This window comes from Bufo gargarizans, chromosome 1 (assembly GCF_014858855.1).
Source record: "Bufo gargarizans isolate SCDJY-AF-19 chromosome 1, ASM1485885v1, whole genome shotgun sequence".
Classification (NCBI taxonomy): domain Eukaryota; kingdom Metazoa; phylum Chordata; class Amphibia; order Anura; family Bufonidae; genus Bufo; species Bufo gargarizans.
This window is the reverse complement of record NC_058080.1, coordinates 410,867,015-410,892,877: the sequence shown is the minus strand read 5'-3', so window position 1 is coordinate 410,892,877 and position 25,863 is coordinate 410,867,015. Positions and strand designations below refer to the sequence as shown.

Here is a 25,863-nt window from a genome sequence, read left to right as displayed (position 1 = left end):
ATCCTGCGATATATCTATACATTATGTTATTAATCATTTTCGTTCTGTAGATAAGGCAAAAAACGTACTTTTATAATATGCTAATTACCTGTCTACCAGCAAGTAGGGCGTCTACTTGCTGGTAGCAGCCGCAAAAAAACGCCCCCTCCTCTTGTTGATTGACAGGGCCAGCAGTGATCTCCTCCCAGCTGGCCCTGTCTGCATTTCAAAAATTACGCGCCTGTCTTGATTCGGCGCAGGCGCTCTGAGAGAAGGAGGCTCGCCTCCTCAGCACTCCCTCAGTGCGCCTGTGTCGATGACATCACCGAAAGAGAAGACGTCATCGGCGCAGGCGCACTGAGGGAGTGCTGAGGAGGCGAGCCTCCTTCTCTCAGAGCGCCTGCGCTGAATCAAGACAGGTGCGCGATTTTTGAAATGCAGACAGCACCATAATTATACAGCAGATGTGGGTGTTTTAAACATGGCACCCTTTTTTGAGCGCAGCAGGCCCCATAGCCATCGGGTGCCTGCTATTTTCAACAGCAGACACCCGGGGCTAACGTCTGCATTCAGTGATTAAGCTGATGGAAATATTTAACCCTCAGATGCCATGGTAAAACGTGAACACAGCATCTGAGAGTAGAGATGAGCAAATCGACTTCAGGTGAAACATCCGAAGTTGATTTGCATAAAACTTTGTTCTAATATTGTATGGCGCAGGAGCTCCGTACAGTATTAGAATGCATTGGCTCCGACGAGCCGAAGTTATTACTTCACGAAGTCTCGCGAGACTTCACGCAATAACTTCATAAATTTAATTTCTACTGTAAAAAAACTTTTTCCGAACTCTGGTTCGGTTCCAATGTTTCATCCGAAGTCAATTCACTCATCCCTATCTGAGAGCACTAAAACCGGAATCCCAATGCTTCCCAGCCCAGAATGTCTTCCCCTGGTTGAGATCGGGGAAGGTATTCCATAGTAGTAATAGGCCTGAGCCTGTACAAGGCTTCCATGCTTATTACTAGTATATTCCAATGCTGGCAGCACTGCCTTGTAATACAGTATACTGAATTCTGTAATGGATAAAAATCCATTACAGAATACAAATGGTAATATAATAATTGCAGGTTATAGTCATCCAGCGTGACAAAACAAAGTAAAAAAAAAAGTTAATGTTTTAAAAATATTAAAATAAATATTCAAATCAACCCCCGTTCCCCAAAAGTAAAATAAAAATAAATTTACAATATAAAAAATAAACATTATAGTCATCAGTGTGTACGAAAACACATGTACTATTAAAATACATATAAAAAAAACCTCAAAATGGCAAATTCGTTGTTTTCATTGCTTCACCTCCCCAAAAATATTGAATAAAAAGTGATCAAAAAGTCCTACACAACTCAATGACATTATTGAAAAGTACAGATCATTCCGCAGAAAATAAGCCCTCAAACTGCTCCATAGACATAAAAGTAAAGTTGCATAAAACTTTGGCAGAAGAAATTATATATTTTTTTTTCCAATTCACCCTATTTGGAATATTTTCTAGCTTCCCACTACATCGTATGCAACAGTAAATAGTGTTATTAGAATGTACGACTTGTCCTGTAAAAACCAAGCCCAAATATGTGAATGGAAAAAAAAGTTATGGTTTCGGAAAGGTCTAGAGTAAAAACGCTCAACAAAAAATCCTCCTGGATTGAAGGGGTTAAGGGTTGTTTAAGACACAGCAGTTTTTGGTGCAGTTTTTTTTTAGCTAAAGCCAGGAATAGATTCCAAATGAATGAGAAAGATAAAGGACAGACTTATACTTCATTGCTGGATCTATTTTTGGCTTTGTGTCAAAAACTGTCACAAAAACAGATGGTTTCAGCCGTGGAAAATTTTTGATACATATTTTCCAAGCAGAATGGATTTCACTGCCATTCCGTAATGAATCCGCAGCAAAATCTGCATGTGTTAGTTGCAGATTTGCCCCGGAATTCACCCTTTGCAATACAACCCACAATGAAAATCCTCAAAAACTCTAGTGACGGGTTCCCTTTAAGAAGCTGCCCTGAGTCCTGAAAACATTATTGTAAATATGGTGACAATCAAAGCTTAGAAATCCCAGTCTCAGATTCACACCCACTTTTCAATACTTGCAGCAGAAGAGTGGCACCCACTTGGGTACATTTGATTGGCAGTGAAAATTTATTTCTGAGATGGAAGAAACTGTTAATGCATATTTTCTTTTTGTCAGATTTTATTGTTAAATATCACAGAAATGGGCATTTTTTGAAGGGTAAAACAATATTTTGTGAATACTCATGATGACATGCAAGCAGCATTAACCTAATTCTTTCATATCTTACAGGTCGTTTAGTAGCCGGTTTATGAAAGATGGGGATGTAATGATAGGATCCCAAGTTGCCAGGTAATATATATAATCCATGGCTTTCAGGACAGATGGGTCTTGGGTTGTCAGACAGCAGGTTACTAGATTCCTATTCATTTTTCACTTCTGTTAACTAAGGAGAATATAAATTTAATATGTTTGATACTGTACAGTAAAAAAGTAATTAAAGAAACCCTCCATTTCAGGAAAAAAAATCACAAGAACTGGTTAACAAAAAGAATACTTACGTGGTGCTCTCCTTTTCATCTTTTTAGTTGCAGATCCTGCTAGTTCTCAAGCTCCTCTTCTGTCATCCAAAAGGGGTTGTCTGGTAATTTTATATTGATGAGCTATCCTCAGGATAGGTCATCAATATCAGATCGGCAGACACTTAGGAACCCCTGCTGATCAGCTGCTAGAAGAGGCCATGTGATGTCACCGTAAATCTGTATCATCAGCTTAATTGCAGCTCAGCCCCATTGATGTGAATAGGGCTGAGGTGCAACGTCAAGCAAAGACGCTGTACGATGTACTTAGCGGTGCTTGGAAAGATGCCAGGAGCCGGATTTGCTCACCAAAGCTCCAGTGAGTACAGCGGCTCCCTGATTAAACTGGTAAGCCGGGGTGCGGAACTCGGACCCCTGACAATGTGATAATGATGAGCTATCCTGGGGATAGGTCATCATTATCTTTACATGGATAACTCCTGTAATGAACCAAAGGGTCATTTTAAATAATTTCACTGCTGCAAAACCTTCTCAGTCATTTTTTTAAGCTATATTGGGACTAATAAAAATTTACAAAAAGTAAAAAAATGGACTAATGACTTTTTGGTTGGAATCAGCTGTTTTGGGGTTCTTTGTCCTCATCAACAGAGCAATGCTACATCAAAGGTCTATCACCTGGCCAATCAATAGCCTGCTTTATACTGAAGGGGAACAGGAACTCTGAAACAGTGCTATTTTGCAGGAGATTTTGGCTTGCCTGATATCCAAAGTCACGTTTCAAGGCTCTTTCATAGGTCAGATGTTGACTTACAGGGTAGTTACCCAAAGGTTAGTCAGAACGTTTAATTCCTTAGGAGGGGAGCTAATTTGTGCGCTTACAATGCATGGCCTATACAACTTCCAATCCTAGTTCTGGTGTTCTTCACAAGGAGAACTAGTACTCTCAAGACCTACCTTATGTCAAAGACCTCACATCAGGCTAATCGATCACCCAGTTCTGTTACTCTATACTGACAAGAGGCAACAACACTGAAACAGTTATTTACTGATTGGTCCTTTTTTCCTTTTGAAGAAGGCTCCTGGTGTAATATTTTTTGTCATCCAAGGCCTGCTAAATTTTGAACATTGACTATAGGGCATCTGTCTCCACTAGGTGGCACACAGACAGCTTTCTTTCTCTTGGAAGATACTGTAGCTACTCTGAATATACCATACAATAGATGATACTTTTTACTATCCATAGATGAATTATTACTATTATTAGTAGTAGTAGTATTGAAACTGGCTAACTATGAATCATACACAATTTGCATCTTTCTAGACACAGTTGTTCATGTTTAAAGACTTCTAACATTAGAGTAATCATAAATGAACTTTGTCTACCTCATCTTTTCTACCCAACATATTTAGAAACAGTTTTTACTGTTGCAAAAAAAAAATGTGTTACTGGTATCCTAAATTATGTTAAAGGGAGCTTGTTTTGAAAACTTTAAACTTTTTTGTCATTTAGGATAATAAAAAGCAAAAATTCAGCATTCGCAGTGGGTGGATATTATGTTGGAAACTCTGGCTGGACAACACACTTTATATCTAACGGCAAAGATCTGCTTCCACTGCCTTCTGAATGGCCTGGATCTCTGCCCAGATCACTGGCTCTCGGAACAGTAGGCATGCCTGGGTAAGATTTTATTTAATGTTGATTCGATCTGGTTTACACAGGGCAGTTTTGGTTTTGAGGGAAATTTAAAGGGAACCTAACAGGTTATTTGTGCTAGCCTTTCTAAAGGCGGAATAAAGTAGTGACAGACATGCTGACATCAGTGGTCAGTCACTTATGTGTTAGCAAACTTTGAAAACTTGATACTTTAAACTTTTTTGATGGCCTGCAAGGAGTTCAACAATGATCATGATATGCAGGAAATCCCCTGCCGACTGCTTATTGACAGATTTTTCCTATTATCCATTCAGCATGTGCCAGCAGCAGCTCTTATGTAATACTATTTGAAACCCCCAAAACAAAGAAATATCCTCCAACCAATAATATAAAAAACTTTATTGAAGATGTCAATATCCAAAAAGAATGATCACATAGGAATTAGAGGGCGCTGCAGAGTTAGTCAGCCACAATAGTTAATGCCATCACAAAGTAAATGCATATACAGTAAGAGCATGAACGGTCCCAATAGTAATAACAATAATATAAGGAAGCAAAAAGCCCCAGTATTAACAATTCAATGATAGAGGACCATACCAGCAATAGTTAAATAGTAACATAAGTGACAGACCGGCCCTGCAGCGTCCTCCTCCCAACGCTGTTTCGTCACACCAGGCTTCTTCTGGTGTATTTTGTGATAGACTATGGCATTTTGCTCTGTTGGGGTGGTAAAATGTGCCACAATATGGTATTGCTGGCCCTGCCTTCCATCAATGTGGACCCGACTCTTAAACGGTGCCACTTTTTAGTTTTTTTCTTTCCAGGGCCACTTTAAGTTCCCAGTCCACCCTCTGACTGTGCCACTGGTGTGTTTTAGACTTTGTGATTTATCAACACTATTCTGTATTTTATTAGTTTAACTGCATATTTTGGCCTTTTGGAAATCTGCAATCCTAAGGAAGGAGAAGTAGTTCTTGTCAATAGTGCTGCTGGAGCAGTCGGATCAGTTGTAGGACAGATCGCCAAGTTAAAAGTAAGTAAATGTGAAAGCTAACCCACTGTTTTTCATTAAAACTTAATTTATTTCATAGTGCATTTCAGTTGACTTTCTTCCAAACCTGGTAAAATTAAGATGGTATTTTGTTTAACTGTCCTGTAGTTAATACACTCAGGTCCATAAATATTGGGACATCGACACAATTCTAACATTTTTGGCTCTATACACCACCACAATAGATTTTAAATGAAACAAACAAGATGTGCTTTAACTGCAGACTGTCAGCTTTAATTTGAGGGTATATACATCCAAATCAGGTGAACGGTGTAGGAATTACGTTTGGATACATGCCTCCCACTTGTTAAGGAACCAAAAGTAATGGGATAGAATAATAATCATAAATCAAACTTTCACTTTTTAATACTTGGTTGCAAATCCTTTGCAGTCACTTACAGCCTGAAGTCTGGAATGCATTGACATCACCAGACGCTGGGTTTCATCCCTGGTGATGCTCTGCCAGGCCTCTGCTGCAACTGTCTTCAGTTCCTGCTTGTTCTTGGGGCATTTTCCCTTCAGTTTTGTCTTCAGGTCAGGTGATTGACTGGGCCATTGCATAACATTCCACTTCTTTCCCTTAAAAAAGCGCCGTCCAATGAGTTCTGAAGCATTTGGCTGAATATGAGCAGATAATATTGCCCGAAACACTTCATAATTCATCCTGCTGCTTTTGTCAGCAGTCACATCATCAATAAATACAAGAGAATCAGTTCCATTGGCAGCCATACATGCCCACGCCTTGACACTACCACCACCATGCTTCACTGATTAGGTGGTATGCTTAGGATCATGAGCAGTTCCTTTCCTTCTCCATACTCTTCTCTTCCCATCACTCTGGTACAAGTTGATCTTGGTCTCATCTGTCCATAGGATGTTGTTCCAGAACTGTCAAGGCTTTTTTAGATGTCATTTGGCAAACTCTAATCTGGCCTTCCTGTTTTTGAGGCTCACCAATGGTTTACATCTTGTGGTGAACCCTCTGTATTCACTCTGGTGAAGTCTTCTCTTGATTGTTGACTTCGACACACATACACCTACAGTACCTCCTGGAGAGTGTTCTTGATTTGCCAAATGTTGTAAAGGGTGTTTTCTTCACCAAGGAAAGAATTCTTCGGTCATCCACTGCAGTTGCTTTCCGTGATCTTCTGGGTCTTTTGGTGTTGCTGAGCTCACTGGTGCGTTCCTTCTTTTTAAGAATGTTCCAAACAGTTGTTTTGGCCACGCCTAATGTTTTTGCTATCTCTCTGATGGGTTTGTTTTGTTTTTTCAGCCTAATTATGGCTTGCTTTACTGATAGTGACAGCTCTTTGGATCTCATCTTGACAGTTGACAGCAACAGATTCCAAATGCAAATAGCACACTTGAAATTAACTCTGGACCTTTTATCTGCTCATTGTAATCGGGATAATGAGGGAATAACACACACATGGCCATAGAACAGCTGAGAAGCCAATTGTCCCATTACTTTTGGTTCCTTAACAAGTGGGAGGCACATATTGAAACTGTTGTAATTCCTACACCGTTCACCTGATTTGGATGTATATACCCTCAAATTAAAGCTGACAGTCTGCAGTTAAAGCACATCTTGTTCGTTTCATTTCAAATCCATTGTGGTGGTGTATAGAGCCAAAAATGTTACAATTGTGTTGATGTCCCAATATTTATGGACCAGACTGTAGTTAAAGGCGTTGGGCCATCTCACATTTTGATGGCATATCAGTAGGATATGTCACCAATGTCCGTTTGGTGTGGGTTTAGTGTTACATGATCTTTGGACGAAAATGCTGCCATCAACTTTTATAAGAAAATTTATCTATGGAGCACCGTGGATCCAGCGTTCTGGATGGGCTGTTGCATATCTAAAGGAGTCTAGAAGGTACAGAAGTGCTGCTCTACACACTGTTTTACTATCCTCTAGATAGGTCATAAGGAGCTGCCCGCTACCAGCGTCTGGGGTATCTCTTGCCCCTTAGGAGGTTTCTACCAAATATGTCCCTCTTATAGAGCAAGTAATCGTGACGCCAGTTGCAGTTAAGCAACGAGGACTTGGAGTCCCCTTTGTAGATGGTAATGTTGGTACCCAGGGGTAAGATTGCCTGAGTGGTGCAGGGTGGTCTACAGTCTCTGTAGATGTTGTATACACATGTCACGGTGTTCCTGCCTGGATCTCCTTGGATCCCAGACATGATGTGGTCCAAATCAAGTGCAAAAAGGGGTAGTTGAACTTGGAAGGTGGATGAGTAGAATAAATGGAGTCCAGACTTTATGGTAACGTTGAACACAGCTTTACTTGGCATAAACGATAATCCAAACAGTTTCCAAACGGTATCTTGGTCATCAGCAGGTATTGGCTTATCTGTGCAGGCAAACGCTTCTACAACAATCTCAGCTCTGCTATGCGGTAGATCTCCTTCAGCTCTGCTATTCTCTTCTGCTGGAACTTAGGTTAGCTGTAGTCTGTCTCTTACTGTTGTCGTTAATCCTAGGAACTTCTTGTCCTGGTTAGGAGTACCGCAAGCTCACTTATGCTTGGGTGTGCACAACCTCCAGTGATAAGGCTGGCGTAGGACTAAAAGACAGGACCAGGCCTGCTGCCTTCCCCTAGCAGGGGTTAAATCAGACGGACTCCTCACATAGTCTCTCCCCATGACGAGGGGGTAGGTTAGACTGACTTACTTACTAACTAAACTCCTCCCTCTCTAAAGAGGGCTGGGAGGAACTAGAAGGTTCCTCTCCAGGGAAACTAGTTCTGCACAGATTTGCTGCACCCGCTGGCGTACCACGTACATAAACATAACATTTGCCAGGAAATTAATATACACAATGCAGGATATAGTAATTAATATGCAGGATGACACAGGATCACACAATACAGATAATGGGGGTGCAAAAGGAGGTGATAATGGCATTCCGGTACTCCCAGTAATGCAGCAACTGGGTCCTCATGAGAAACACATAAGGCACAGTGGGCCGATGGGGGTATTAGTTGTTTTGTACTCACAGTTAGCAGACCCTCCCTAGGCCGGTGATGCAGTGATGGGAAAACAGCACTAAATCCTCCGGGGCACTCTCTAGTACAGGGATCATGAGCCAGATAGTAGTTGAGGTGACCTTGATGGTATAGGTGTTTAGGGTCCTTTGGAGGCTGGGGCCCAGGTTGTTTGTGACGCCAGCACTGTTAGGTGCAAATTAAGTTGGTAGAAAGGATAAGGAAGCAACAGAACTTTTACTAGATCACTTGTCTCCAGGTAGTCAGTACAGTTCATGTACAGTGAGGAACAGACGTATTTGAACACCCTGCGATTTTGCAAGTACTCCCACTTAGAAATCATGGAGGGGTCTGAAATTGACATTGGAGGTGCATTCCCACTCTGAGAGACAGAATAATAAATAAAAAAAGTTCAGGAAATCACATTGTATGATTTTTAAAGAATGTATTTGTCTTGCACTGCTGAACATAAGTATTTGAATACCTGAGAAACAGAAATAATTCCATTCTGGCTCTCAAAGACCTGTTACTGTGCCTTTAAAAAGTCCACAGGGCGGTCTCCCTAACAGCAGACATCAGTCTTCTGCTCCATTCTTTAGAAAGGATGCTCACTGAAGAATTACGGTCTACTATGTCCATAGAGGCATGTGTTAAAGGATAATTTTGCACATTAATCATCTGGCTGTGTCCAGGTACTTTTAGGTTCCTCCTGGTCACTTGTGTTTGAAGTCCATTGGCTAATTTAGCTCTAACCTCCACTAGACTTTCTCTATATTCAGACATAGACTCACTGGTCTGTGCTAAGTAGTTATAAAGATCTGGTCCACACTCCCTTAGCTTGATCAGGGCTAGAAGCTACATAATAGACTGCTCTTGTTCACCTCCTCCATTAACTTCCTTTCCTAACTTTCAACCTTCACCCTTCTTCACTAACTTTATTAGCAAATCCCAGGCCTTCTCTCAGTTCAACAAGCACAGCACCACACATTGTATAGTTGCTGTGCTTGGCATCACCGCTCAGCCATATTCATTTCAATGAGGCTAAGCAGCACTTAGGCCATGTGACCAATAAACGTGACTTCACATGGCCTAGACAAAGCTGCGAGTGCTGGTGCCTTTTCAAACAGCTGATCGACAGGGGTCCAGAGTGTTGGATCCCCACTGATCAGATACTGAAAGCCTATCCAAAGAATAGGTCATCAGCTAAAAAAAAACTTGGAAAGCCTTTTAAGCACAGAAGTGAGCTCTTCAATAGGGTGTTGGTGTCCTTAAAGTGTACTGACTGTGCTAGAATTGTCATATATCTTCCATATGAAAGAATCTTCATATAAAAGAGAGGATAAAAAAAATATCAAAATTATATTATCCTTCAGGCGGACATAAAAAAACGCCTCTAAGTTCTTTTTATCAAGTATCTTAATTTGATTTGTGCAAGCAGTGAAACAAAGGGACAATTGTATATGCAAAAATATATAATAGTTTATTATAAAAACCAAGAATATAAAAACAATACAACTGCAAAACAAATGATGAAGTTACAAAGTAACACCCAAAATGTACCACACGGTGGTGCTAATACACCCCTATCTAATCAGCACAGTATGATTTAATGATTTATGACAACCAGTGTCATACTTTTAACAAACGGACTCCTATACCAAGAGAAACTTAGGATCTTCTGTTATCAAACAGGCTATAACAATAAAACACGGATTTACAGGAAAATAACTGTTATCCCTTGACTCTATTTTCCTATGACCAATCAAAAATATATGATATTAATATGATAAAATATTCAGCTCGGCAATCAGACTAAGGAAAATAACTTTCCAAGGATTTAGTCCTCTTTTCAAATAATGTCAGATCTTCCATTAACAATAGAATAATCAGCATTATGGAGGCACCTAAGACTATATATTCCAGTATGGGAACTCTTGGCTATGTACCGAGAGAAATATCTTATTAATATCATGTGTAATAAACAAAATATACGTTACCGGGTCAAAGGTAGACAGAGTTCAGATGGGACCAGTTCTGAAGAACATTCCTAGTAATCCAAAAAGAATAATCCAAGTTTCTTCTGATAAAGTTTTTTTCCTTTTTGATTGAATGAATGGATCAATGGATATATGGATCTTTTTTTCTCTCTCTCTAGCTCTCTCTTGCTACCCCGCACACGAGTAATTATTCCCCCCCTTTTCTAAGAATCATCCCCTTTAGATTAGGGATTCCCAATCAGGTTAGGTGGGTGTACTTGCATGCTAATAACACCATGATGTCATATCAACTCCTAATATGGTATAGAACAAATAATGAAATAATATAATATTGTCCATCTGCCTCCAGATGGCACTGCAGTATTGCAGATGAACATCCCAACTTTTAAGCATTAAAATTAAAATATCTAATATCTGAAATATAGGTTGACTTGATGAAAATTTTATATAGCGGCTTTGATGCTTGGCATCGGAACTTGTACATTTCACTTATCTACAACCATGAATAACTATTGTTTTGAAATGGCATTTACTCTTCCCAGAAATCCAATTAACATAAACTTACTTGTTTCTATACCTTCTACAATACCTTCTAAATAGTGAATACATGGTATGACATATATATATAAATCAATACATTGTTACACATAGATAATACATTATATGAATTTTTTTTTTTTATTAATTATCTTTATTATTAATATATCAAAACATTACAAATAGAAAAAAGGATACAATTCCCCCCCACCCCCAATTCCCTAACCCCCCCTCCCCCCCCCTACCTGTGGTGCGTCAAAAAAAAAAATAAGATAAAAATAAATAAAAATAAATAAAAATTTAGCACAACTAATCAAGTCCTCCAACCACCCCATATCTTAATCCACTTCTCCTCAGCTTCCCTCTGTTTATACATGATTTTCTCATAATTTTTTACCTTATCAATTAGATTTATCCATGTATTTATATCTGGAGTATATCGAGCAAACCAGGTCCGACTGACCAACACTCTGGCCAACATCAGTATCCTACTCAGGAGGATCTTTTGATACTTATGATTATTTAGTTTGGAAAGATCATTAAGCACGAATACTTGTAGTTCAAAAGGGATTCATTATATGAATTATTGATTAACATACAAACCGAATTCCCAAAAAGTTGGGACACTATACAAATCGTGAATAAAAACTGAATGCAATGATGTGGAGATGCCAACTTCTAATATTTTATTCAGAATAGAACATAAATCACGGAACAAAAGTTTAAACTGAGAAAACGTACCATTTTAAGGGAAAAATATGTTGAATCAGAATTTCATGGTGTCAACAAATCCCCAAAAAGTTGGGACAAGGCCATTTTCACCACTGTGTGGCATCTCCCCTTCTTCTTACAACACTCAACAGACGTCTGGGGACCGAGGAGACCAGTTTCTCAAGATTAGAAATAGGAATGCTCTCCCATTCTTGTCTAATACAGGCCTCTAACTGTTCAATCGTCTTGGGCCTTCTTTGTTGCACCTTCCTCTTTATGATGCGCCAAATGTTCTCTATAGGTAAAATATCTGGACTGCAGACTGGCCATTTCAGTACCCGGATCCTTCTCCTCCGCAGCCATGATGTTGTGATTGATGCAGAATGTGGTCTGGCATTATCTTGTTGAAAAATGCAGGGTCTTCCCTGAAAGAGATGACTTCTGGATGGGAGCATATGTTGTTCTAGAACCTGAATATACTTTTCTGCATTGATGGTGCCTTTCCAGACATGCAAGCTGCCCATGCCACACGCACTCATGCAACCCCATACCATCAGAGATGCAGGCTTCTGAACTGAGCGTTGAAAACAACTTGGGTTGTCCTTGTCCTCTTTGGTCCGGATGACAAGGCGTCCCAGATTTCCAAAAAGAACTTCGAATTGTGACTCGTCTGACCCCAGAACAGTCTTCCATTTTGCCACACTCCATTTTAAATGATCCCTGGCCCAGTGAAAACTCCTGAGCTTGTGGATCTTGCTTAGAAATGGCTTATTCTTTGCACTGTAGAGTTTCAGCTGGCAACGGCGGATGGCACGGTGGATTGTGTTCACTGACAATGGTTTCTGGAAGTATTCCTGAGCCCATTCTGTGATTTCCTTTACAGTAGCATTCCTGTTTGTGGTGCAGTGTCGTTTAAGGGCCCGGAAATCACGGGCATCCAGTATGGTTTTACGGCCTTGACCCTTACGCACAGAGATTGTTCCAGATTCTCTGAATCTTCGGATGATGTTATGCACAGTTGATGATGATAGATGCAAAGTCTTTGCAATTTTTCGCTGGGTAACACCTTTCTGATATTGCTCCACTATCTTTCTGCGCAACATTGTGGGAATTGGTGATCCTCTACCCATCTTGGCTTCTGAGAGACACTGCCACTCTGAGAAGCTCTTTTTATACCCAATCATGTTGCCAATTGACCTAATTAGTGTTAATTGGTCTTCTAGCACTTCGTTATGCTCAAATTTACTTTTTCCAGCCTCTTATTGCTACTTGTCCCAACTTTTTTGGGATTTGTTGACACCGTGAAAATTTGAATCAACGTATTTTTCCTTAAAATGATACATTTACTCGGATTAAACGTTTGATCTGTCATCTACGTTCTATTACAAATAAAATATTGACATTTGCCATCTCCACATCATTGCATTCAGTTTTTATTCACAATTTGTTTAGTGTCCCAACTTTTTTGGAATCCGGTTTGTATGTTATAAACTAAATATACCATGCAGAGATATATATAATATAATTATGAATATATAAATTGAATCTCATACAGCAGGTGTGCCTCAAGGATATGAGTCCTTATCAAGTAACCTTGTTCACTCCGGACAGACATGTCTTAGGGAATTGACTTACTCCTTACAGATGGTCCCATATCTTTAGCAATAACTTTTAAACACAATATCCGTTTATGTTCACAATTATTTTTTTATAAATTGAACTTGCCATGAACTCATGCCATATACTCATGCCATGAACTCATCTTGGCTCCCTCAGCCACATAATATAACTTTGGCTCAGGCTGATTTTATTCTTAAAGGCAATGAGATGAGCATACATTTTGATCGTATTGTCATTAGATAATATTGTATACGTATGAGAAAGCACAACAGAATGGTAAGTCAGAGCCTTTATTTCTTTCTGGCTGGGTGCTATATTCAGGACAGCTAGGGATCTCGCACAGTGGCCAGATTTACTAATCCCAAAGATGGCGTAAGCTTAGACAGGCTGTCTAGCCCTGCACAAGATTTATCACAGGGGCTCCAGCAGGATGATAAATGTGGTGCAGGGATAGACACTCTGACTCTATATCAACTAATGGTTGGCTTTTCAGACAGAGTTTTACGCAAAATTGTGCAATTTAAGCTCTGTCCTTTCCGACAAAGATCCACCCCTTTCCACTAAGTCTCATCTCCTTGTCGTGAGTGTAAAAAAAAAAGTGTAACAGCCCTATATGCTCCAAATTGCACCAAGTTGTGCCACTTTTTAGACAAATTTTTGTAAATGTTTTAGTCCTAAGCGGTGTTCATTAGGACACCAAAAAAAGGGGGAGATTTATCAAACTGGTGTAAAGTAGAACTGGCTTAGTTGCCTATAGCTACCAACCAGATTCCACCTTTCATTTTTCACAGCTTCTTTAGAAAATGAAAGGTGGACTCTGGTTGCTATGGGCAACTAAACCTATTGTACTTTACACCAGTTTGATAAATCTCCCCCAAAGTGTTTTGCTCCTTTATTCTGAAGGTTGTCTAAAAGTGGAGTGTGGGCCCGTCCCATATCAAAATGTCATATGCAATTTTTGTATTTCTCCTTAGGGCTGTACGGTAGTGGGATCTGCTGGTTCAGATGACAAAATCCAATATTTAAAAGAAATTGGCTTTGATGAAGCTTTTAACTATAAAACAGTGAGTTCTTTGGAAGAAACCCTGAAGAAGGCATCTCCAGAAGGCTATGACTGCTATTTTGATAATGTGAGTTTTGCGCTCTCTTGTATTGCGGCGGTAGGGGGAAAACAAAGCCACTTGAATTTAGAATAAAATGTGCATATGTGTACATGAGTGGTAACGCTATATCTGACCATAGTATTACTTTTATCTGGCATATTTTACCAGCTTTCTCTTTTGCAGGCTAAATTTCCCAATTCTCAGTTGTATCTAAGCTGGTGGGTGGAAACTAGCTGCTCCCCATATAATGCCCCTAGAGATAACAAATTTGGCTCCATAATTCTGTTTCACTCAGAATCATGCAAAAGTACAGTACAGTATAGGATATCATAGAGAAGTACAGGGCCAGTATAGATGTGAATAAAGCACTTGCATGCTATATAACAATTACTGTTAGCTGCTGAATCATGTGTGTACTGTTTTGGGTATTCTATGGAATTATGGAATCTGTAGCTATCATCTCTAGTGATGAGTGGCATAGGCAATATTCGAATTCGCGATATTTTGCGACTTTTTGGCCGAATATTTGCCATAAATTCACAAATTCAAGTATTTGTGATCTCCAGTCATTGTTTACTTGATTGCGAAATTCGGCAATGTAATATATTTGCAATAAATTCACGTTTAGAATATTCAACACTATTCGCAAATACAAATATATAGCACTATATTCTAAATATTCACAATTAAAATTCGTGATTCAAATATTCGCACTCTACACTAATCATCTCCTATGTCCGAGGGTGCATATATCAGAGAGACCTTATGGATGAATTTGATTAGTTTTGAATAACCAAGAACATTGAAGAATGAAGTAGCAATGTCAAGAAATTTGATGTGGGACAAACAATAAATGTGAATACAAATATACAATATATTAAACACATTTTGTTCTTTTTTGGATGCAAGACGGCTCACTCACTGTAACCATGGCTCGGTGCTTCTGTCTAATTTGAATCACCCTTTCAAAAATGGCATAAAAGTGTTACTTTGAATGAAGACCGGCACTCATACACTGGGGGTCATTAAGTACAAAGCAATTTTAATGACTCAATGAAGATGGAATATGAAATATAAAATACAACATTACATATAAAAATGTAAAAAAAACATAAAAAACTAAAATTCAAATAAAATTAAATTAAATTAAAATCAATAGTCAATAAAAAAATCCAAGGAAATTATAGCTGTATATAAGGCATATCAGGCATGAGTATATGTCTTGGACATCAAAGCAGTCATTGGTACAATTGCTATTCCTGTTAAACAGTTATTCATATTTCCTGATAAAGTCTTCCACTAATATTAGTATGATGATTGGTCTGTAGATCAATATAGTGGTTAGTATTTGCAGCATACGGTTTATTCCCAATATAATGTAGCTGGTTAATAAGTAGTAGGGGAATCAGCTAAGATGCAATTAATTTGGTTAATACTGCAATTATCAGCCTGCAATTGTCAACAGACGATTCTTTCCAATGGTTAGTTAGTACAGTCCATAATCTGTGGAATGTATAGCGATATGTGGCCATGTAAGATATTAACTTGTTGGCACTCACTTTTGGTAGTGCAAATTTTGTGGCGTCCCACGTGTAAGAGCGCTTACCTGAATGCAAGGTAGATCAGGTACGTACGGCCAATAGGCGGTTCTCTGTGTCTCGCTAGCGTTCTTGCGAGGTAGGGCAAATTAGTGAGGAGGATGGAATGTCCTCAGAATGTCGTAAAACTCCCTCCTGTTATCTCGAGACGAGAGGTTGCCTTGCTCCGTAAGGTGCCGTGGATAGAATAACTTCAATGTGCCGTAGATCTCGCTCATATTATCGTGAGGCAGGAGATTACCTTGCTTAACCTTTTGCCGTAGTATCAACAGGATCTTTAATATATATTCCTTCTGTGTTGCATGGCCATGCAGATTGTTCAGGACTTTTGCGAGTAAATAGTAGTTCCCAGACGTTTTTCGAAGTAGATCCCTAATTCTTCCTCAGTGGATTTGTTCGCAATGAATAGTCCAGATAGTTTTATACCCACTGGTATCAATACTAATAGGTGTGGTGGATCCTGTCTTGTCAATCTAAAGAAAAGGAATGGATTACTTAATTCCACATATCAATTTGTCCATGTTGCATTTTTAATGCATTTTTGCTTTGTTTTTTGGGATATATATGCGTTTTTTTGTCAGTAATTGCTTAATATTATGGTGTTTAGATCTAATGGTTTTCCCTATCACATATATAAAAAATTATGTGATTGATACACATATACAGGTAATAAGGAAATGATCATCAAATATATGAAGACAACCTCAATGAAGGCGCATTGAATGATACTCCTGGAGTCAAATGCGCTTGTGGGATCAAGTTCATATATTGATGGATCAAGTTTATATATTGATAAGTAGATATAGATGGAACAAGTTCATATATTGATTAGTAGAAATAGATAGAAAGGGGGGGCTCTGCCAAGGGGACATCGCAGTGCTGATAAACAACCAGACATGTGATCTCCCGTCAGCAAGGGGCACCCCCCCAAACTGACCTATAGAAAACCAAAAATTCCGAGTTCAGCATTGAGCCCTGCAGGTGACAGACTTCCGAAGTCGTAAATACGTCTGGACTCTGTCCTTGACATCTTTGAGATGTGATTACCTCCCCTCCAGTGTCTCTCTACCTTTTCCAGTGCTGCAAATGTCAGACCACCGTAATCTTTGTTATGGTAATTCTTGAAATGTTTGGACAATGGATGTTTAGCAAGGCCCTTTTTTATGTTATTTATATGTTCCGCTAATCTCACTTTAAGAGGCCGTTTGGTTCTGCCAATATATTGTTTTTGGCAAGGGCACTGGATAATGTAGATGACAGTGGAGGAGTTGCAAGTCAAACAATCTTTTATTTCAAAAGAGAAATGGTTCTGTATGGACGAAATCCTACAAGTCTTCCTTGCAAATGCCGTACCCCTACAACCAACACACCTACCACACCTATAAAAAAAACGCTCATTTGTGCCCAATTATGTAATGATACTATCTTTTTCTGGTTATTTTTGACTGTAGGTGCCAACTTTAAACCTAAATTCGGTGCCTTAGTGAAAGTGATCAGGGGTGATGTGTATAATAGGGGCCCAATGTTGATTGATAATGTGTTCTACCTGTTTAAATTGTGCAATGTAAGGTGGAATAAGGTGGAATAATCCTTAATTCCACTTTTTGTGTGTTTTAGTATTGTAATTAGGTCCTAGTGTAAAGGATTGTCTTTCCATACTTCTTACTTTATCTAGTGAACAGTCTATAATATTATCGGGGTAGTTCCTGCATTTAAATTGATCTTTTTTTTTTCAGCTCGTCTTAGAATATTTCATTGTTGGTACAGTTCCGTTTAATGAGACAAAACTGTCCAACAGGAATGTGTAGAAGCCATCTTGGCAAGTGGCAGCTCTTGAATAAAATAAAACTATTCTTTGCGGTTGGCTTTTAGTAAGTGTTGCAGATAAATTTATTCCTCTTTGTGATAATTTATATGTACAAAAATTTGGTGTATTCTTTATTAATGTTTGATGAAAAAATGTAATTCTCCGGATTCTTATTGATATCTTCCAGAAAAGATTTTAATTGGGTTTCTCCATTTTTCCAAATGAACAGGATATCGTCTATGTAACGTCGCCATAGGACCAGGTCCACCCCAAGTTTTGGAAGAATATGTTGGTGTTCCCAATGGGCCAGAAATAAATTGGCATAACTTGGGGCAAACCTGATCCCCATGGCGGTCCCACATTGTTGCAAATAATAATCACCTTCGAAGTAGAAAATTTGGATGTAAGATATAATGAACTCCTTCCACCAGAAAGTCAATCTGTTCACCACAGAGACTACTGTTCATCTCAAGTTGTGATTTAATTGCGGAAGTACCACAAATTATGATCAATAATAGTATAGAGGGACTGGACGTCCAATGTTCCCATAATCCAATGGGGTTGGACGTCCAGGCCCTCAAGTGTTTGAATAATATGTGTGGTGTCACTTAAATAGGACTTAATACCTTTCACCACTGGTTGTAGAAAGGTATCAAGGTATTGGGATAGGTTAGATGTTAAAGAACCTATCCCTGAAATAATGGGACATCCTAGGGGGTCTTTGAAATCTTTATGAATCTTGGGTAGGCAGTAAAATACGGGTAGTTTACGCTGCGTACCCAAGATAAACGCATGTTCTTGTTTTGACAGGATACCCTCCTTTTAGTTTTATATAGGTGGTCTTATCTGAGAGTTGTTTTAGACATTCTCTATTGTAATGTTCAGTATCAAGGACAACAATAGCCCCCCTTTATCTGCGGGCCGTATTGTTAAATTTCCTTGTTGTTGTAGTTGTTTTATTGACCGGATTTCATTAAATGTCAAGTTGCCTTTGTGAATTTTTTTGTCTTTTATTTTTCGCTTTTGAAACGTAACAAATTCGACACATACATAGGGGTTCAGAAGTTTATAAGAAAATGATGTTTAAATGTTTTTATTTTTTTTAATCCTATACCAATAAATACATCAGAACTAACCGAAAAAAATCCCACAACAGATGTGTTGAAAATGATCTGCGGAAAATAAAAGACAAAAAAATAATTCCCATTAATTCAGAGATAGGTTCTTTAACATCTAACCTATCCCAATACATTGATACCCTTCTACAACCAGTGGTGAAAGGTATTAAGTCCTTTATAAGGGACAACACACATATTATTCAAACACTTGAGGGCCTGGATGTCCAATCCTATAGGATTATAGAAACATTGGACGTCTAGTCCCTCTATACTATTATTGATCACAATAGCGGTACTTCCGCAATGAAATCACAACTTGAGTTGAACAGTAGTCTCTGTGGTGAACAGATTGACTTTCTGGTGGAAGGAGTTAATTATATCTTACATCATAATTACTTCTACTTCGAAGCTGATTATTTGCAACAATGTGGGACCGCCATGGGGACCAAGTTCGCCCCAAATTATGCCAATTTTTTTCTGGCCCATTGGGAACACCAACATATTGTTCCAAAACTTGGGGTGGACCTGGTCCTATGGCGATGTTACATAGACGATATCCTGTTCATTTGGAATAATGGAGAAACCCAATTAAAATCTTTTCTGGAAGATATCAATAAGAATCCAGAGAATTTAATTTTTTCATCAAACATCAATAAAAAATTCCCCCGAATTTGTGTACATCCAAATTATCACAAAGGGGAATAAATTTATCTGCAACACTTACCAAAATCCAACCGCAAAGAATAGTTTTATTTTATTCATGAGCTGCCACTTACCAAGATAGTTTCTAAACATTCCTGTTGAACAGTTTTGTTGCATTAAACGGAACTGTACCAACAACGAAATATTCGAAGACGAGGCAAAAAAAAATGAAAGATCAATTTAAACACAGGAATTACCCCTATAATACTATACACAGTGCACTAGATAAAGTAAGATATATGGTAAGACAATCCTTCTTTACACTAGGACCTAATCACAATACAAAAGCACAAAAATAAGTAGAATTAAGGATGATTCTACCTTACAGTGCACAATTTAAACAGGTACAACACATTATCAATCAACATTGGCACTTCATTTTGAAGGATAAGACAATTGGGCCCCTATTACACACATCACACCTCATCACTTTCACTAAGGCACCGAATTTAGGTTTAGAGTTGGCACCTACAGTAAAAAATAACCAGAAAAAGATAGTATCATTATATAAATGAGCGTTTTTTATAGGTGTGGTAGGTGTGTTGGTTCTAGGGGTACGGCATTTGCAAGGAAGACTGATAGGATTTCGTCCACACAGAACCAATTGTCTTTTGAAATAAAAGATTGTTTGACTTGCAACTCCTCCACTATCATCTACATTATCCAGTGCCCTTGCCAAAAACAATATATTGGCAGAACCAAACCGCCTTTTAAAGTGAGATTAGCGGAACATATAAATAACATAAAAAAAGGCCATGCTAAACATCCGTTGTAGGGATGAGCGAACCCGAACTGTATAGTTCGGGTTCGTACCGAATTTTGGGGTGTCCGTGACACGGACCCGAACCCGGACATTTTCGTAAAAGTCCGGTTTCAGGTTCGGTGTTCGTCGCTTTCTTGCCGCTTTTTGAAAGGCTGCAAAGCAGCCAATCAACAAGCGTCATACTACTTGCCCCAAGAGGCCGTCACAGCCATGCCTACTATTGGCATGGCTGTGATTGGCCAGTGCAGCATGTGACCCAGCCTCTATTTAAGCTGGAGTCACATAGCGCCGCCCGTCACTCTGCTCTGATCAGTATAGGGAGAGGTTGCAGCTGCGACGTTAGGGCAAGATTAGACTTCATTCAGAGATCAATCTGCAGCTGTGGATGATTGAACTACTGCTATTAAACTGCTCACTGTTTTTAGGCTGCCCAGAGCGCTTTTCAGTCACTTTTTTCTGGGGTGATCGGCGGCCATTTTGTGTCTTGTGGTGCGCCAGCACAAGCTGCCACCAAGTGCATTTAACCCTCAATGGTGTGGTTGTTTTTTGGCTAAATCCTACATCAGGGTCAAGCTCTCACACCAAGTGCATTTAACCATCAATAGTGTGGTTATTTTTTGGCCATATGCTACATCAGAGGCAAGCTGTCACAAAGTGCATTTAACCCTCAATGGTGTGGTTGTTTTTTGGCTAAATCCTACATCAGGGTCAAGCTGTCACACCAAGTGCATTTAACCAGCAATAGTGTGGTTATTTTTTGGCCATATACTACATCAGGGGCAAGCTGTCACACCAAGTGCATTTAACCATCAATAGTCTGGTTATTTTTTGGCCATATACTACATCAGGGGCAAGCTGTCACCAAGTGCATTTAACCCTCAATAGTGTGGTTGGTCAAGCTGTCACACCAAGTGCATTTAACCATCAATAGTGTGGTTATTTTTTGGCCATATCCCAGTCTAATTCTGTCAGTAAACGTATACCTGTCACCCAGCGCCTAAATAATAGGCCTCAAATTTATAGTCAGCTAAATCTGTGGTTATTGCTGTGGCTGGGCAAGTTATTTAGTGTCCGTCAAAGCACAGTTTTTGTTCTGGGTTGAAATACAATTCCCAATTTAGCAATTTCCTAATTTAGTGGTTTCTGCTGTATCAGAGCTACTTTAAATCTATCCCTAAAAGGGTATATAAGATTCAAGGTGCACATAGGGTCATTCTGAATAACTTCACACACACGTTACTGTGCATTTCCAAGTCTAATTCTGTCAGTAAACCTATACCTGTCACCCAGCGCCTAAATAATAGGCCTCAAATTTATATCCAGCTAAATCTGTTGTTACTGCTGTGGCTGGTCAAGTTATTTAATGTCCGTCAAAGCACAGTTTTTGTTCTGGGTTGAAATACAATTCCCAATTTAGCAATTCTCTAAATTAGTGGTTTCTGCTGTATCAGGCCTACTTTAAATTTATCCCTAAAAGGGTATATTAGATTCAAGGTGCAGATAGGGTCATTCTCAATAACTTCACACACACGCTACTGTGCATATCCCAGTCTAATTCTGTCTGTAAACGTATACCTGTCACCCAGCGCCTAAATAATAGGCCTCAAATTTATAGTCAGCTAAATCTGTGGTTACTGCTGTGCCTGTATTAGTGTAATATGGTACCTAAATAGAAAGCCAGATAGTGTTAGGTGTCTTTAAAAAAAAGTATAGGTTGGAGAGGGCTCACCTACTAGTCAAAAATGGTATGGGTGCTCCTACAAGAGGATTCACCCACTCCTCTAAAATTTGTGACAAGAAATATAAAATAGTAGGGCACACCAGCACTTGGATTACACACGGAGAGTTTTGATATAACGATATATATTTATTGTAACACATAAAACTATCTATTCCGACATATTATAATGCATAGCTAAAATCTATAAAAATACATAGATACAGTATATATATAAAAATATAATATAAAATAAAAATAAAAATAAAAATTCCCTATATTTGACCAATGGGTCAGAGTCTTTTGAAACAAATGATAATTGATAAAGTGCTTCACATGCTCGGCGTAATGTATTGTTGCTGCAGAGTCAGTATGATGATAAATTCACTATTAGTAATAGAAAATATAGATCGCAGTTGTTTTACTCACTGTTTAAGCACTGCCGATTTGATTGTAACACTGGTGGCGTCCCACGAGTGATACTAATCTCTATAAGTTGCGGTGTAATAGGAATTTCCACCGAGTCTATGTGAATATCAGGTCTGGGATCTTCAGTGATGTGTAAAGCTGTGCTGTCGTAGAGGCCGCTCAATGGTATCTTTATGCTGCGCTATTTCTTTGTATCACGCAAGCTATAGAGTCACCAGGTGCGCTTCTCATAGATTGCCGACAGGTATCCAGCTTTCCTTTAAGAAGGTATATTCTCACCGATCCCTTAGCTGTTGGTTCCTTTTCTTTAAGCGCTTAAGTCTTCTGATTCTGTGTCTTATTTCATGGGATTTACCATACGCGTTTCAGAGTGCTCCGACTCCTTCCTCAGTGGCCACAGTGGTAAAACAACTGCGATCTATATTTTCTATTACTAATAGGGAATTTATCATCATACTGACTCTGCAGCAACAATACATTACGCCGAGCATGTGAAGCACTTTATCAATTATCATTTGTTTCAAAAGACTCTGACCAATTGGTCAAATATAGGGAATTTTTATTTTTATTTTTATTTTATATTATATTTTTATATATATACTGTATCTATGTATTTTATAGATTTTAGCTATGCATTATAATATGTCGGAATAGATAGTTTTTATGTGTTACAATAAATATATATCGTTATATCAAAACTCTCCGTGTGTAATCCAAGTGCTGGTGTGCCCTAATATTTTATATTTCTTGTCTTTAAAAAAAGGCTTGAATTTGAATTCACTACATTGGGCCAAATAATATTTTTGTTGTTGTGGTGAACGATAACAATGAGGAAAACATCTAGTAAAGGACGCGGACATGGTCGTGGTGGTGTTAGTGGACCCTCTGGTGCTGGGAGAGGACGTGGCCGTTCTGCCACAGCCACACGTCCTAGTGTACCAACTACCTCAGGTCCCAGTAGCCGCCATAATTTACAGCGATATTTGGTGAGGCCCAATGCCGTTCTAAGGATGATAAGGCCTGAGCAGGTACAGGCATTAGTCAATTGTGTGGCCAACAGTGGATCCAGCACGTTCACATTATCTCCCACCCAGTCTTCTGCAGAAAGCGCACAGATGGCACCTGAAAACCAAGCCCATCAGTCTGTCACATCACCCCCATGCATACCAGGGAAACTGTCTGAGCCTCAAGTTATGCAGCAGTCTCTTATGCTGTTTGAAGACTCCGCTGGCAGGGTTTCCCAAGGGCATCCACCTAGCCCTTCCCCAGCGGTGGCAAAACATAGAATGCACTGACGCACAACCACTTATGTTTCCTGATGATGAGGACATGGGAATACCACCTCAGCATGTCTCTGATAATGACGAAACACAGGTGCCAACTGCTGCGTCTTTCTGCAGTGTGCAGACTGAACAGGAGGTCAGTGATTAAGACTGGGTGGAAGACGATGCAGGGGACGATGAGGTCCTAGACCCCACATGGAATGAAGGTCGTGCCACTGACTTTCACAGTTCGGAGGAAGAGGCAGTGGTGAGACCGAGCCAACAGCGTAGCAAAAGAGGGAGCAGTGGGCAAAAGCAGAACACCCGCCGCCAAGAGACTCCGCCTGCTACTGACCGCCGCCATCTGGGACCGAGCACCCCAAAGGCAGCTTCAAGGAGTTCCCTGGCATGGCACTTCTTCAAACAATGTGCTGACGACAAGACCCGAGTGGTTTGCACGCTGTGCCATCAGAGCCTGAAGCGAGGCATTAACGTTCTGAACCTTAGCACAACCTGCATGACCAGGCACCTGCATGCAAAGCATGAACTGCAGTGGAGTAAACACCTTACAAACAAGGAAGTCACTCAGGCTCCCCCTGCTACCTCTTCTGCTGCTGCCGCCTCGGCCTCTTCTGCTGCTGCTGCCGCCTCGGCCTCTTCTGCTGCTGCTGCCGCCTCGGCCTCTTCCTCCGCCTCTGGAGGAACGTTGGCACCTGCCGCCCAGCAAACAGGGGATGTACCACCAACACCACCACCTCCGTCACCAAGCATCTCAACCATGTCACACGGCAGCGTTCAGCTCTCCATCTCACAAACATTTGAGAGAAAGCGTAAATTCCCACCTAGCCACCCTCGATCCCTAGCCCTGAATGCCAGCATTTCTAAACTACTGGCCTATGAAATGCTGTAATTTAGGATGGCGGACACAGACAGCTTCAAACAGCTCATGTCGCTTGCTGTCCCACAGTATGTTGTTCCTAGCCGGCACTACTTCTCCAAGAGAGCCGTGCCTTCCCTGCACAACCAAGTATCCGATAAAACCAAGTGTGCACTGCGCAACGCCATCTGTGGCAAGGTCCACCTAACCACAGATACGTGGACCAGTAAGCACGGCCAGGGACGCTATATCTCCCTAACTGCACACTGGGTAAATGTAGTGGCAGCTGGGCCCCAGGCGGAGAGCTGTTTGGCGCACGTCCTTCCGCCGCCAAGGATCGCAGGGCAACATTCTTTGCCTCCTGTTGCCACCTCCTCCTACTCAGCTTCCTCCTCCTCTTCTTCCACCTGCTCATCCAGTCAGCCACACACCTTCATCACCAACTTCAGCACAGCCCGGGGTAAACGTCAGCAGGCCATTCTGAAACCATATGTTTGGGGGACAGGCCCCACACCGCACAGGAGTTGTGGCGGGGTATAGAACAACAGACCGACGAGTGGTTGCTGCCGGTGAGCCTCAAGCCCGGCCTGGTGGTGTGCGATAATGGGCGAAATCTCGTTGCAGCTCTGGGACTAGCCGGTTTGACGCACATCCCTTGCTTGGCGCATGTGCTGAATTTGGTGGTGCAGAAGTTCATTCACAACTACCCCGACATGTCAGAGCTGCTGCATAAAGTGCGGGCCGTCTGTTCGCGCCTCCGGCGTTCACATCCTGCCGCTGCTCGCCTGTCTGCGCTACAGCGTAACTTCGGCCTTCCCGCTCACCGCCTCATATGCGACGTGACCACCAGGTGGAACTCCACCTTGCACATGCTGGACAGACTGTGCGAGCAGCAGCAGGCCATAGTGGAGTTTCAGCTGCAGCACGCACGGGTCAGTCGCACTACGGAACAGCACCACTTCACCACCAATGACTGGGCCTCTATGCGAGACCTGTGTGCCCTGTTGCGCTGTTTCGAGTACTCCACCAACATGGCCAGTGGCGATGACACCGTTATCAGCGTTACAATACCACTTCTATGTCTCCTTGAGAAAACACTTAGGGCGATGATGGAAGAGGAGGTGGCCCAGGAGGAGGAGGAGGAGGAGGAAGAGGGGTCATTTTTAGCACTTTCAGGCCAGTCTCTTAGAAGTGACTCAGAAGGAGGTTTTTTGCAACAGCAGAGGCCAGGTACAAATGTGGCCAGCCAGGGCCCACTACTGGAGGACGAGGAGGACGAGGATGAGGAGGAGGTGAAGGAGGATGAGGATGAAGCATGGTCACAGAGGGGTGGCACCCA

At 40.5% G+C, this 25,863-nt stretch overlaps 1 protein-coding gene across 2 annotated transcripts in view; it reads left to right on the top strand.

The window, feature by feature from the left end:
* Positions 1–25,863, top strand: part of LOC122921450 (prostaglandin reductase 1-like) — a 164,425-nt gene that overhangs the window by 89,084 nt on the left and 49,478 nt on the right. For both annotated transcript variants that reach the window (XM_044271431.1, XM_044271438.1), the window contains exons 4-7: positions 2,339–2,398; positions 4,097–4,264; positions 5,156–5,273; positions 14,123–14,278. In XM_044271431.1, coding sequence (XP_044127366.1) covers positions 2,339–2,398; positions 4,097–4,264; positions 5,156–5,273; positions 14,123–14,278 — 502 coding nt within the window. The remainder of the gene's footprint in view (positions 1–2,338; positions 2,399–4,096; positions 4,265–5,155; positions 5,274–14,122; positions 14,279–25,863) is intronic.